The sequence below is a fragment of the Papio anubis genome, chromosome 1, assembly GCF_008728515.1.
Source record: "Papio anubis isolate 15944 chromosome 1, Panubis1.0, whole genome shotgun sequence".
NCBI classification, from domain to species: domain Eukaryota; kingdom Metazoa; phylum Chordata; class Mammalia; order Primates; family Cercopithecidae; genus Papio; species Papio anubis.
This window is the reverse complement of record NC_044976.1, coordinates 175,943,665-175,958,403: the sequence shown is the minus strand read 5'-3', so window position 1 is coordinate 175,958,403 and position 14,739 is coordinate 175,943,665. Positions and strand designations below refer to the sequence as shown.

Below are 14,739 nucleotides of genomic sequence, written 5' to 3'. Positions count from 1 at the left end.
AAATACCGCTTTTTGTTTTGAGTGTTTTAGAGGTATCTTGAGAGCTGTTCTGTACCATTAAAAAGGATTGTATGAAATTGTATTCTTTATATTCCTCTTTTAAGACATACTCTATCTATATACAAGGTAATGTCTACCTGATAGTCAAAAGGCACCTAAATTTGCTCAGTTAGAGGAATTGCATTGTATGGACTTAGAAATTACATATTTTGAGGAATTCCATTGTATGGTCTAGAAATTACATATTTAGTTTGCAGAGACAGTCTATTAAGCAGTATTGTCAGACTCTCCCGAGGTACTGAAATGTTTGACAGACTACTAAATAAAAAGAAGTATACCAGACATATTAGGTAAACAGAGAAAGTTAACATGAGTATGTGTTTACCAATTCTTTTTTTCTTATTCTTTAATTTTCAAAGCATGTATTAAATACTTAGCTTTTGTTTCCAAGTCACAGTGGGATATGCAGAAGAAGAGTTAGTCAGTGAAGGAAATGAAATATGTTCACACATGATTATAAAACTAACTGGAATGTATAGAAATGTAAAAATATAATGCTATATGATTTCAAAGTTTTGTTTACAGTTGTTTTAAGATTGTGTATGTTTTGCTGGTTATTAAACATTGAAGAGGGTAATATTTAGGAGCACTTGTCTCTTTTCTAATTAATTTGTTTTTCTAATTTTAGATTTTTTTGTACATAGTGGGTGTATATATTTATGGGTTATATGAGATATTTTGGTTCAGGTATGCATACATAATAATCATGTCATGGTAAATGGGATATCCGTCACCTCAAGCATTTATGCGTTGTATTGCAAACAATCCAATACTTCTCCCTTTTTTGTAGCCTAAAATTAGTAGAAGAATAAAGAACTCAACACATAATTATTGGGTTCCAACAATATGCCAGCCTCTATGTTAGGCCAGGTTTCCTTTTTGCTTCTCTTTTTCATTTACAATTTATTTTACAGAGTAAGCAACTAGGAAATTAGACAAATATACAATAGAAACTTTATATATCTTCTAGGATACGATTGACTTAAAATATTTATCCAGACTTCCTTTTGCCTTTTTCTATAGGTGGCTGAAGGATGGTCAGTTAATTGATGAAAGGGATGGATTTAAGATATTGTTAAATGGACGCAAACTGGTTATTGCTCAGGCTCAAGTGTCAGACACAGGCCTTTATCGGTGCATGGCAACAAATACTGCTGGAGACCACAAGAAGGAATTTGAAGTGACTGTTCATGGTATGCTGAATGAGAGACAGGAGCTTTGCATTTTAAATTAATTTATGCATTGTTTTATTATCTAACTCAGAATTGTAGCTCAATAATGTGAATAAATCCTGAGTTGTGGAAGGTAGTGTAAAGGATATGAATTTCAGTTGTATAATGACAGATTTTTTTAGTACTTTATTGACCCAGAGACTCAACCAAGATGTATCATGTGAACACATGTAGACAGTAGCCAAAATAATTCTGGGAAATAAATAAATAAATAATTTTAGACAGAATTTAAATGTTAGGAAGTGTGTTCTACATAGAATGCCAAGGTCTGAGGAATTAGACCAAATAAGATAGAAGAGGCATGGAACAACTTCCAAGTAAAGAGGTTATGTAAGCGTTTAAGGTTTTAGCCAAAGCAAGAGGGATGGTGAATACAGTAATTTGCAGAAATGGTGGCTGAAGATGTAATTGAAGGATCTGAGGGACATAAGTACATTCACAAAACTGGCACATTAGGAGTATAACCATTACTCTAATGACAGAAGCAACCCTCTGCCAGGGTATTGTGTGTCTCACTTGCTGGCAGAACTTGGGAAGGGAGTACTGGAACGAGAAACTGGACAGCCACTTGGAAACCACAAGGAGTGTCTATGAATGTCAACTTTATTCTCCCTCTGTCTCTGTAGACTGCTGTTTTCTTGATTTTTAGTCCCATATCCCATGATGGAATATAGATAACCCTGTTTTTCAGTCTCAGTCCCAATTCCTGAGGGAGGAAATCTGGCAGGCCCAATTTAAATAAAGTTACCATTCCACATTCAATCTTCCTTGCAGGGGGCAGAGTCATGCAGTATAAATATGGCTAGAAATCCACCTTGATTTAATGAAGTTGTCCTAGAGAAAGGGAGGGTCATTATAGATTAGTAAAACCCATCAAAAGACATAAGCCAAATATACATGTGGATTACGGTAGCCATAAATACATTTTACTTATTCTTTGGAGATTTAAAAATCCATAGTTAAGAAGTAACTAATCTATAAAGTTGCTAAAAAATTAGAAATTAAATGCATGGAATGAAAGTATTTCATTGTTTGTTAAAATAGGGATTTGCTTTTTTTTTTTTCCCCCTGAATTTTAAGGTTTCAGGTTCTTGCATACAGATTTTTAAGTTCGACCCCACTGATTATGGTTTCATTCCCTCTCCCGCTTCCTTAAATATAGTTCCTCCAACAATCAAGTCCTCAGGCCTTTCTGAGAGAGTTGTGGTAAAATACAAGCCTGTCACCTTGCAGTGCATAGCTAATGGGATTCCAAATCCTTCCATTACATGGTTAAAAGATGACCAACCTGTGAACACTGCCCAAGGAAACCTTAAAGTAAGTGTAAGTATTACTCAGCCTAAACTGGGAAAGCTACATAGATCTTCCTGGAAATATCAAATTATTCTTTCTTAACTGTAGATTTTCCTGTTGGACAGATTTTGCAGAAAATTTATTAAAAATATCCATTTTTCTTAGAGTTTTTAAGAATTTAACTTAATATTTTAATTTGAAGAATGGAATTAAAGACTAACTTTAACAATGATACTGATTTTAAGATAGTGGTCATTATTTATACTATTTTGATTTATGCCTAATTTAGCTGTTAAAAAACCGGTGTTTCACAGATGAATGATGTTCATCACTAATAAGCCAAAAATGTTCACCATTGAGTTAAATTAAGATAAAGTCATATTTACATAAATGTAGGTAAAATAAGTTTTGAAAAATATTTTTAGGAATTAGTTTATAAGCTTCAAGAGGTCAAAGACTCAATTTTTAAAAAAGTGAATAAGTTCACATTCTTATCCTTCATAGTGAGTATAGTCCCTGGCATATAACTGTATCTCAGTACATTTATCTCCGTTGTTAAATTAGTAGATTGATGATAGATAGATGATAGATTTCAAATCTGGGTAATCTAAAGGATGCATTTGAAATAAGAATTAATAGATTTTGCTAATAGGGTCAAGTTAATTAACTAATGTGGGCTTGAATTTTACTCGTGAGTTTTCCCTAATGAGAGATATGTTATGTTCCTTTTTTAGTAGAAGTGAATACTGTAGTAGTAGTGAATATCTGTTAATTTTTAATTCCTATTCCAAATCCAATGGAAATAATCTCACATCTTTGTGCAAGTGAAAGATTCAGTTTTTAGCCTTCGGCCATAGTGAAGGTAAACAATTGTTTACCTGGGAGACAGGTATTTATTGTGTTATCATACAAAAGTAGGATTGCAAACCATAATGAATGATTTTAAGAGAAAACATAGAGGTGTAAGAACATATCATGAGAAAAGCAAAGACTTCTAGAATGAGAAAAATTTATGGGAAAAGCCCTGAGTAGAGTTCAGAAGACTTTATAGAAGTTAAATGGGTGAATTAATGAAAGAGAACTGAGTAGAGTGGTTCAAGAATATGTGCATGGGCAAACAAAGCAAAGGTGAGCATGGCACCTCTTAAGGACCAGCAAGCCAGTGGACTGAGGAAGAGACCAAGGGAGAGGTGGTATTAAAGACTGGAGACTAGGTAGGAGGCACTTAAGTACAGTTAATGATTTTATTTTTACTTTAAGGCAATGAGAGACCTTTGAAGAGTTTTAAGAGAGGAGTGACATGATCAGGTTTGCATTTTAATATAGTTATCCAGACCCATTCCAAAGAATAAATTGGAGGAGCCAATGATAGATATGTAGAAACCAATCAGAACCTAGTTACATTTGTCTAGGAGAGAGAAAAGATAGAAATTGAGACTCATATGCTGGTCATGCAGATGAGGATACTTGGATAGATTGGTGAGGTATTTATTAGTTAAATCACTGAGGGTTGATGAAGGACTCTGTGAAAAGTGAAGGAGAGGGATGTGTCAAGGAAGACTCCTAGGATTCCAACATATACAACTGTATGGCTAGTGTTGCCATACAGTGAGTTTAAGAGACTGGAGGGGGACAAGTGTTGCCATATAGTGAGTTTAAGAGACTGGAGGGGGACAAGTTTGAGGTGAGAAAACTGATTTGAGTTTTAGATTTTAGGTGGTTAAGGTGACTATGAGATCAACTAGTGGAGATGTCATTGAATCATTATGGTCTTGGAGCTCGAAGGAGAGTTCTGGCTGGACATATTGGCATATCAACGATATTTGAAACCATGGGCATGGAAGAGTTAATCCAAGGAGAGAGTAAAGGGTAAGAAGAAAAAGGAGAAAGGACTGACCTAATTCAGCCTTAAAAAATTATGGCATTTAAAGACCATGTAATATAATAGTCCCGACATGAATATAAATGTATGAATGTTTGCTTAACATGTTTATAACAGTACGAATGGAGAATAGGTTAAGTGGAAGTTTACATGGGAGAGTTTGGAGAGGTCATTTGGGGTCAGAATGTGGTGAGCCTGGAGGGCTGTGCTGAGTTCAGATTTCATTTTGGGAAAGGTGGAGAGCCATGAATGAACTTTGATGGGAAACTAGTTAAAGGATCAAATTTGAATTTTAAACAAATTATTCTGGCAACAATATGCAAGATAGATTAACAGTTGGGGAGGTTGGAGACACTGGAACATCAGTTAAGAAGCTATTATAATCCCACAGTGGCTGTGGAAATGGAAAACAGGCGATCTGAGAAACATACAGTGGCATAATTAATAGGATTCAAAGTAGGCTCCAAAACCTAGATGACTGGAAAAATAGTGGGTGCCATTAAACAAGACTGGGAACATGCAATCAGAAGTAGACTTCAGAAATACAAGGAAAAATATATGAGCTTAATTTTGTGCAAGTGAATTTGATGTTAAATTTGATGTACTAACCTGTTCAGCAGATTGCTGGAAGGACACATGTAGAGCTCAGGAGAGAAAGTGAGGCTATCCTGTAAATTTAGGAAGCATTAAAGTTTTTCACTGATGCCATGAGTTTAGATAAAAACTATCAGACAGCTATGTTCCTTGGGTGTGGAACAGGAAAAGGAAGCAGATTCTGAAAAGTAATATCCTAAGAAAGTCAGAGAATTAGAACTGAGGGAATGCTTATTTTTTAACACCCAGAAGGTAGACAGTTTCAAGGAGTTGGTAGTCAACCACTCCAAATGTTATAGATGGTGGAGGAGAGTATGAGCTTACTACCTAGGCTGATGGATATTGTGACTGGAAGTTACTAGTAACCTCTGAATAGTATGTTTCAAAGAATAACCTCTGAATCACAAGTTTCAAAATGGCAGAGACCAGTTCCAGTGGGTTTAAGAGGGAAATTGGGAAAAATAGGAAGAAATTTATCTGCATTTCCATTATCCATATTTTATAATTTTATTGTTTTTTTGGCTCTCATGACCATTTAATAAAAAGTCATTGTTTTAAAACTATTTATGAATTGTTATATAAATGTGGCCAGTTTTTTTTTTTTTTTTCAAATAGCTTAACTTTTCATCACATACTTCATAGTTGAGTGCTAAAGTCTTTTATTCACTATGACTATACCAGTAAGCTGGCCTTAGGTTATTTTATTTTGTGTTTTCCAATGAATAAGAAAAGGCTTTCCAATCAAACTAATCTATTGTCTTGTGCATGATGATGTGAACTTGCTCTAGTCTATCAAGAGTTTATTAAGATATTGGCATGAAAATATTGTTAGGTATTATACATTTAAATGAAATTTTCTGTCTCAGTGAATGTTTTCAAATCCAAGTATAAACTACAAAAATCATCTGTGCTTTCTGCTCCCAATTAGATACAGTCTTCTGGTCGAGTTCTACAAATTGCCAAAACCCTGTTGGAAGATGCTGGCAGATACACATGTGTGGCTACCAATGCAGCTGGAGAAACACAACAGCACATTCAACTGCATGTTCATGGTAATGTAATTTCTACATCTTAACAAAAGAATATTTGTATCACTTTTAAAAAAATAGTGGGCTCATTTTTATTGAATTACAGTATGAAAGAAACAGGTGTTTATTTTATTAGCCTGTATTAAAAAAAAAACCTAGTTTTTTTCTTACATTATTGTAATTATCATTGCTCATGTTAGGATCTTCACTTTTCAGGTTGTCAAATAGGACATACTGGAGCTCATAATTAAATACACCATCCTGTATTTTAAGTTATCTGTATTCTGTTAACTTATAGCTTTCTACAGATAACTTTTGTTGAAAAGACAGAAGTTGGCAGCATTATTTCTTAATCTTGTCTGCGATTTTCTTGCCTGCCTATAAGAAGGATTTCGTGAGTAGAAGCCATCTTTGGCTCAGGATCTTCTCCAATGTGCTGTAATAAAAAGTCTGGGTGGCCATGGAGTACCTCAATAAAATCATAGCTTCACAGTAAACTTGAAAGACTACATAACCTTGAATATACCACTTCAGATCTCTAGAGGCTCATCAGAAAAGGCCAATAATTAGAGGCTTGAACTTTCCTAATTTAGCCAGAATATTTGCAGAAAACTGTTCAAGATTTTAATGTACACGTTATTCATTTTCTCTAATTCACATGATTTATTGTTCAGCCCTTTATTAATTTATTCATTCATATATTCACTTCACATTTACCAAGCAATTAAATGTAGAATAATGTCCTAGCACCTAGCTTAATTCCAGGTGTATAGTAGGCAGTCAAAAATATTTAACAAATAAAAGAGTAAATAGTAGGTGAATGAAAAAGTTTTCATTGGATATTGAATTCATCTAATTTGCTTCTTTGCACATTTTCTTCCATTTGAATCAACCAGTTAAAAAGATTCAAATCATCAGTTTCCTAAATGTTTCCAATAAATCAATTTATTCTTTTCCCAGTCCCTGAAATATGAATGCCTAACTTAGGGATGCCTGCATACATACCATAACATACATAAACCGCATAAACCGTGTGGGTCTTTATTCTTTCACTGAATTGTTAGTTGGGAGACCAATATCTGAATGTAACCATTTTACAGTTGGCTGACCTTGCTAGTGGGGTTAGGGGACAGGCTGACCCTGCTCTATTGTAAGTTGCCTTGCATTTGCTTCATTCCCCATAAGGCCATTATCTCTTCCTAGGGCTCTTTTACAGCTGTCTCCAGCATCTACTCAGACTTACACTTCCATCTAAGAGTATGCTTGTGGAGGAGGTTCTCTCTTCTTTCTTATTTCCCTACCCTGAGGCTCCTTCTCTTCTCCTTCTACAAGCTGTTTACCTTCCTTCTCCCATCAAGTTAAGTTCCTGTCTGGTCTCAGTTACTGGCTAAGAGGAAACAGTTAAGTGGGATACAATGGCATGATGCAATCATCTTACGCACTTAGGAGTCAGGCCAACTTTGGTTTAAATGCTATGCTAAACATGATATATGTTACCTTGAGTAAACTACTTAATTTCTATGAGTATCTGACTTCCATAGTGATTTTGGGGTTTAGAGATGATAGGTGTAAAACATCTCCCACTTCATAGACACTAAATAAATGGTAGCAGCTAGTTTTGCTGACTTCTACTTCTTGAGGTGTTTTAAAAAAGAAGGATGTTTTGTTCTCTAGACTGTTTTAAAATGCTTAAATGAATGCTCTATAATAGCAGCCTCCAATCTTTTTGGCACCAGGAACCAGTTTCTTGGAAGACAATTTTTCCACAGACTAGGGAGAGGGATGGTTTCAGGATTATCCAAGTGCATTACACTTATTGGGCACTTTATTTCTATTATTATTACATTGTAATATATAATGATATAATTATACAACTCACCATAATGTAGAATCAGTGGGAGCCCTGAGCTTGTTTTCCTGCAACTAGACGGTCCCATCTGGGGTGATGGGAGACAGTGACAGATCATCAGGCATTAGATTCTCATAATGAATACGCAACCCAGATTCCTTGCAGGTACGGTTGACAATAGGGTTCGTACTCCTATGAGAATCTAGTGCTGCTGCTGATCTGACAGGAGGCAGCACTCAGGTGGTAATGCTTGCTCTCCTGCCACTCACCTCCTGCTATGTAGCCCAGTACCTAACAGACCATCAACTGGTATCAGTCTGTGGCCCAGGGCTGGGGACCCCTGCTGTATAATAAAGAATACAGTGTATGTCTCCAGTCCTGGAAGAATCTGCCTAGAACAGATGCTCTAAAATTTCAATATTCTTAAAAGACATGCGAGTTACATATTAAAAATACAGCTTCCTAGGCCTAGTCCCAGATCTCCTGAAACAGCACCTCTAATATAGGTGGTCTGTGAGCCAGTATTTGGAAAAACATTGGCCTAGACACTAAAGACAGTCCTGAAGACTTGCCAGTATAGTCAAGACTGATTGAAAACCAGCGTCTGTGAGAGAAATCAAGTATCCCATCAAATAAAGAACAACAACAGAAGAGAAAAAGCATAATTGATACCTAAGAAGGCACAAGTCTGTAAACGTGAATATTATAACAAAATGTTGGTTGACAGAGATGCAATTAGGGTGCACATCTACATGGAAAATCATCAAAGAGAAGGGGGCAGACTGGTAAACATATGAGTTAATGCAAAAAGAAAGAGAAGCAGAACGTTAGTCATTTTAAGAGCTTATTAAAAATTGCTTAATCAGAGGGAGAATATAAAACTACCTTCCTGATACAAATCACAGGATAGAGGTAAGGTATGGTAGTAGCTTAAAACGTTTCAACTAGTATGATCATGGCTTGTGTACATAACAGTTCATCTCCCTGAAGGGAGAATAAATGCTGAAGTGCACTTCTAATCTGATACTAATTGTGATCAGCCTGGAAAAAAGCAGTTGACTGAGTGCATGTGATGGGAATCTAGAAATCTAGACAGAAAACTGGCATTTGGACATTCGTGACAATAACATCACATTGGACACATAAGGCTGCAAACCTGACTCTGTCCTCTTCAATACTTGTATTAATGACTTTACTGATAACTGGAAATGTTAAAAAATGTAGGAATTTCTAAGAGACTGGTTGATGATAGACTTCAAAAAGACCTCAGTGGTTAAAATGACAAGTTAATATAATGTGGAAAACTATGCACGAATGGGATGTGAAAAGCATGGCTTAAAAGACACCATGCATTGAAGTACTTGAGTATTTGAATTTGGATTTGGTTTGTTCCAATTACTGTAGATATGAGAATTTAGTTTCATAAAAGAGTTAATGAAACTTAGCAGTCAATAGCAGAAGTTACAGTAGGAGGAAGAGGAGAGGAACTAGCCCCACTAATACTCTTGCTCTTTGAATGCTCCCAAAGTATTGCATACAATTCTTATTCTATGTATTTAAAAAGGCATTACAAAACCTATAGGGAAGCAATCCTCATTTAATTAGGTTCAGTTATTAATTTATCAGCCATCCCTATAGTTACTTTTTAAGTTAGAATTTTTTGCTTTTATTTTTGTTTTTAGAGACAAAGTCTCACTCTGTCACCCAAGTTGGAGTGCAGTGGCATGATCATGGCTCATTACAGCCTGAATCTCCCTGGGCTCAGGTGATCTTCCCACCTCAGACTCCCTAGTAGGGAGGACTACAAGCAAATGCCACCACGCCTGGCTAACTTTTGTACTTTTTGTAGAGATGGGATTTCACCATGTTGCCCAGGCTGGTCTTGAACTCCTGGGCTCAAGACGTCTGCCGACCTCGGCCTTCCAAAGTGTTGGGATTACAGGTGTGAGCCACCATGCCCAGCCCAGGTTTTTTTTTTTTTTAATCCCAATCTTTATTGAAGGGTAACAAATTCAGCAAATGTTCATTTACTACAGTTGTCATCCAGAAATGTCTAATCCTAAAATATTCAGTGTTTCAATTGTTTAATGTTTTCCTTTCTTATAAAAATATCTTAGATACTACCATTCTTCTTAATCATAGCAAAAGTTGTTTCTAAAAGCTATAGTAAGGGTGCCTGGTCTCCTGGACTAGGAGACCACGTCATGATCAAGAGAAGAGGAACATTCTCATGGGGTTTTCCAGGAGGGGGTGTTCTGTCTTTTATAAAGGGCAGGAGCCCTCAGTAGGTGGTCTTTTGGATCATCAAAGTTTAATAATTCTGGAAGTTTTTATTCCCTAGACCAAACTATGAAATTATATCTAAACCTCATTTATTTGCCAAGTGCGACAGATGTTTCCACAAACAAATGATTATTTGGAGTCTAATAGTCCAAGCATTCATTTTATCTGCACACAATTATTTCCCAGGAAAAAAATCAACCAAGGTGAAGCACCAGAAAAAGTAAAATATTGTTGCTTCAAATTTCCTTTTCTATATTGCCAATTAATAACTGCAGGATAAAAACACACATTCCTCATCTGTAAAATGGGAAGGATAGAGAGAGTGCACCACAGTTATGGAGGTTATGTGAGGATCAGATGACAGATTACATGTGAAAATCTTAGCCTGGTGCCTGGTTCCTAGTCAGCATCTGTAAATGACAGCATAAAGGCTGTCTGGCAAAACACATATTTGATTTCTGGCCCTTCTCACTGCACCATTTTGATAAATATCTGTAAAGTCCCTCCTGCCTTTACTCTTGGCCAGGAACTCTCTTGGGTCTGTATTAGTTGTCTGGTAAAAACATTAGTAGAGCACCCCTTATTTTTATTTTATTTTTTAAAAAGTATTTGCTTGGCTAACATCTGCTAACACCCACTCAAAAATGGTTCCTCTATCGTTTCTGTGTTTTGTTTAATAGCTCAAATGTGGCTTAAAGGAGACTTGGGAATGTTGTAGGGAACCTTTTTCTTTTTTCATGGATAACTTCAGTTCAGGACTCTATGATTTTCTTGGTATAGATTAATTTATTCCTCCCTATTTCATAATTTCACTAGATAGAGAATATTAACTCACCAAAATTACATTTAGATCACTTATATACTACCTGAAATTTAACCAGGATTTGAAAGACTCTATTCATGACCTGCGTGATTGAAGGAATAGGCAAAATCTAGCACACAATGTGTCAAGAAGAAGGTATTATAGTTTCACCATGATATGTACATGTGGCTTTTGGAAAAAGGAAAAAATACCCAGCAAATTGAATGGAATTCAACCTTCTTCTTGGAGAATGCCGACATCTTATTATTAAAATAAGATCATAAGATATTGTTACCTTATTGCTACTCTATCTAGAACAGTGTTTTCCTAAATTTCAAGACTATGCATTTCAATGCTAGAAGGGAGCAATGGAATTTATATTTGTATTTACTTTTTTTTTTTGTTCCAAACATTTATTTATACATAGACACTTCCAAAATACTTTTAAGATAAATGAATAATTTATTATTATTATTATTTTATTATTATTATTTATTTATTATTATTATTATACTTTAAGTTCTAGGGTACATGTGCATAACGTGCAGGTTTGTTACATATGTATACTTGTGCCATGTTGCTGTGCTGCACCCATCAACTTGTCAGCACCCATCAACTCGTCATTTACATCAGGTACAACTCCCAATGCAATCCTTCCCCCCTCCCCCCTCCCCATGATAGGCCCCGGTGTGTGATATTCCCCTTCCCGAGTCCAAGTGATCTCATTGTTCAGTTCCCACCTATGAGTGAGAACATGCGGTGTTTGGTTTTCTGTTCTTGTGATAGTTTGCTAAGAATGATGGTTTCCAGCTGCATCCATGTCCCTACAAAGGACACAAATTCATCCTTTTTTATGGCTGCATAGTATTCCATGGTGTATATGTGCCACATTTTCTTAATCCAGTCTGTCACTGATGGACATTTGGGTTGATTCCAAGTCTTTGCTATTGTGAATAGTGTGGCAATAAACATACGTGTGCATGTGTCTTTATAGCAGCATGATTTATAAACCTTTGGGTATATACCCAGTAATGGGATGGCTGGGTCATATGGTACATCTAGTTCTAGATCCTTGAGGAATCGCCATACTGTTTTCCATAATGGTTGAACTAGTTTACAATCCCACCAACAGTGTAAAAGTGTTCCTATTTCTCTACATCCTCTCCAGCACCTGTTGTTTCCTGACTTTTTAATGATCGCCATTCTAACTGGTGTGAGATGGTATCTCATTGTGGTTTTGATTTGCATTTCTCTGATGGCCAGTGATAATGAGCATTTTTTCATGTGTCTGTTGGCTGAATGAATGTCTTCTTTTGAGAAATGTCTGTTCATATCCTTTGCCCACTTTTTGATGGGGTTGTTTGTTTTTTTCTTGTAAATTTGTTTGAGTTCTTTGTAGGTTCTGGATATTAGCCCTTTGTCAGATGAGTAGATTGCAAAAATTTTCTCCCATTCTGTAGGTTGCCTGTTCACTCTGATGGTAGTTTCTTTTGCTGTGCAGAAGCTCTTTAGTTTAATGAGATCCCATTTGTCAATTTTGGCTTTTGCTGCCGTTGCTTTTGGTGTTTTAGACATGAAGTCTTTGCCCATGCCTATGTCCTGAATGGTACTACTTAGGTTTTCCTCTAGGGTTTTTATGGTATTAGGTCTAACATTTAAGTCTCTAATCCATCTTGAATTAATTTTCGTATAAGGAGTAAGGAAAGGATCCAGTTTCAGCTTTCTACTTATGGCAGGCCAATTTTCCCAGCACCATTTATTAAATAGGGCATCCTTTCCCCATTTCTTGTTTCTCTCAGGTTTGTCAAAGATCAGATGGCTGTAGATGTGTGGTATTATTTCTGAGGACTCTGTTCTGTTCCATTGGTCTATATCTCTGTTTTGGTACCAGTACCATGCTGTTTTGGTTACTGTAGCCTTGTAGTATAGTTTGAAGTCAGGTAGCGTGATGCCTCCAGCTTTGTTCTTTTGACTTAGGATTGTCTTGGAGATGCGGGCTCTTTTTTGGTTCCATATGAACTTTAAAGCAGTTTTTTCCAATTCTGTGAAGAAACTCATTGGTAGCTTGATGGGGATGGCATTGAATCTATAAATTACCTTGGGCAGTATGGCCATTTTCACGATATTGATTCTTCCTATCCATGAGCATGGTATGTTCTTCCATTTGTTTGTGTCCTCTTTTATTTCAGTGAGCAGTGGTTTGTAGTTCTCCTTGAAGAGGTCCTTTACATCCCTTGTAAGTTGGATTCCTAGGTATTTGATTCTCTTTGAAGCAATTGTGAATGGAAGTTCATTCATGATTTGGCTCTGTGTTTGTCTGTTATTGGTGTATAAGAATGCTTGTGATTTTTGCACATTAATTTTGTATCCTGAGACTTTGCTGAAGTTGCTTATCAGCTTAAGGAGATTTTGGGCTGAGACAATGGGGTTTTCTAAATATACAATCATGTCATCTGCAAACAGGGACAATTTGACTTCTTCTTTTCCTAACTGAATACCCCTGATTTCTTTCTCTTGCCTAATTGCCCTAGCCAGAACTTCCAACACTATGTTGAATAGGAGTGGTGAGAGAGGGCATCCCTGTCTTGTGCCAGTTTTCAAAGGGAATTTTTCCAGTTTTTGCCCATTCAGTATGATATTGGCTGTGGGTTTGTCATAAATAGCTCTTATTATTTTGAGGTACGTTCCATCAATACTGAATTTATTGAGCGTTTTTAGCATGAAGGGCTGTTGAATTTTGTCAAAAGCCTTTTCTGCATCTATTGAGATAATCATGTGGTTCTTGTCTTTGGTTCTGTTTATATGCTGGATTATGTTTATTGATTTGCGAATGTTGAACCAGCCTTGCATCCCAGGGATGAAGCCCACTTGATCATGGTGGATAAGCTTTTTGATGTGTTGTTGAATCCGGTTTGCCAGTATTTTATTGAGGATTTTTGCATCGATGTTCATCAGGGATATTGGTCTAAAATTCTCTTTTTTTGTTGTATCTCTGCCAGGCTTTGGTATCAGGATGATGTTGGCCTCATAAAATGAGTTAGGGAGGATTCCCTCTTTTTCTATTGATTGGAATAGTTTCAGAAGGAATGGTACCAACTCCTCCTTATACCTCTGGTAGAATTCAGCTGTGAATCCATCTGGTCCTGGACTTTTTTTGGTTGGTAGGCTATTAATTATTGCCTCAATTTCAGAGCCTACTATTGGTCTATTCAGGGATTCAACTTCTTCCTGGTTTAGTCTTGGAAGAGTGTAAGTGTCCAGGAAATTATCCATTTCTTCTAGGTTTTCCAGTTTATTTGCGTAGAGGTGTTTATAGTATTCTCTGATGGTAGTTTGTATTTCTGTGGGGTCGGTGGTGATATCCCCTTTATCATTTTTAATTGCGTCGATTTGATTCTTCTCTCTTTTCTTCTTTATTAGTCTTGCTAGTGGTCTGTCAATTTTGTTGATCTTTTCAAAAAACCAACTCCTGGATTCATTGATTTTTTGGAGGGTTTTTTGTGTCTCTATCTCCTTCAGTTCTGCTCTGATCTTAGTTATTTCTAGCCTTCTGCTAGCTTTCGAATGTGTTTGCTCTTGCTTCTCTAATTCTTTTAATTGCGATGTTAGAGTGTCAATTTTAGATCTTTCCTGCTTTCTCTTGTGGGCATTTAGTGCTATAAATTTCCCTCTACACACTGCTTTAAATGTGTCCCAGAGATTCTGGTATGTTGTAT

The 14,739-nt window shown here is 36.2% G+C and overlaps 1 protein-coding gene across 7 annotated transcripts in view; it reads left to right on the top strand.

Moving 5' to 3' along the window:
- Nucleotides 1-14,739, top strand: part of HMCN1 (hemicentin 1) — a 499,395-nt gene that overhangs the window by 324,055 nt on the left and 160,601 nt on the right. For 6 of the 7 annotated variants that reach the window (XR_004179456.1, XM_031657606.1, XM_031657596.1 and 3 more), the window contains 3 exons: nucleotides 1,084-1,253; nucleotides 2,455-2,615; nucleotides 5,990-6,113. Coding sequence is in view for 6 of the 7 variants with exons in the window: in XM_031657606.1 (XP_031513466.1) it covers nucleotides 1,084-1,253; nucleotides 2,455-2,615; nucleotides 5,990-6,113 (455 nt within the window). In the remaining variant the exon portion in view is untranslated. The remainder of the gene's footprint in view (nucleotides 1-1,083; nucleotides 1,254-2,454; nucleotides 2,616-5,989; nucleotides 6,114-14,739) is intronic. The other variant, XM_031657603.1, reaches the window with a different exon arrangement.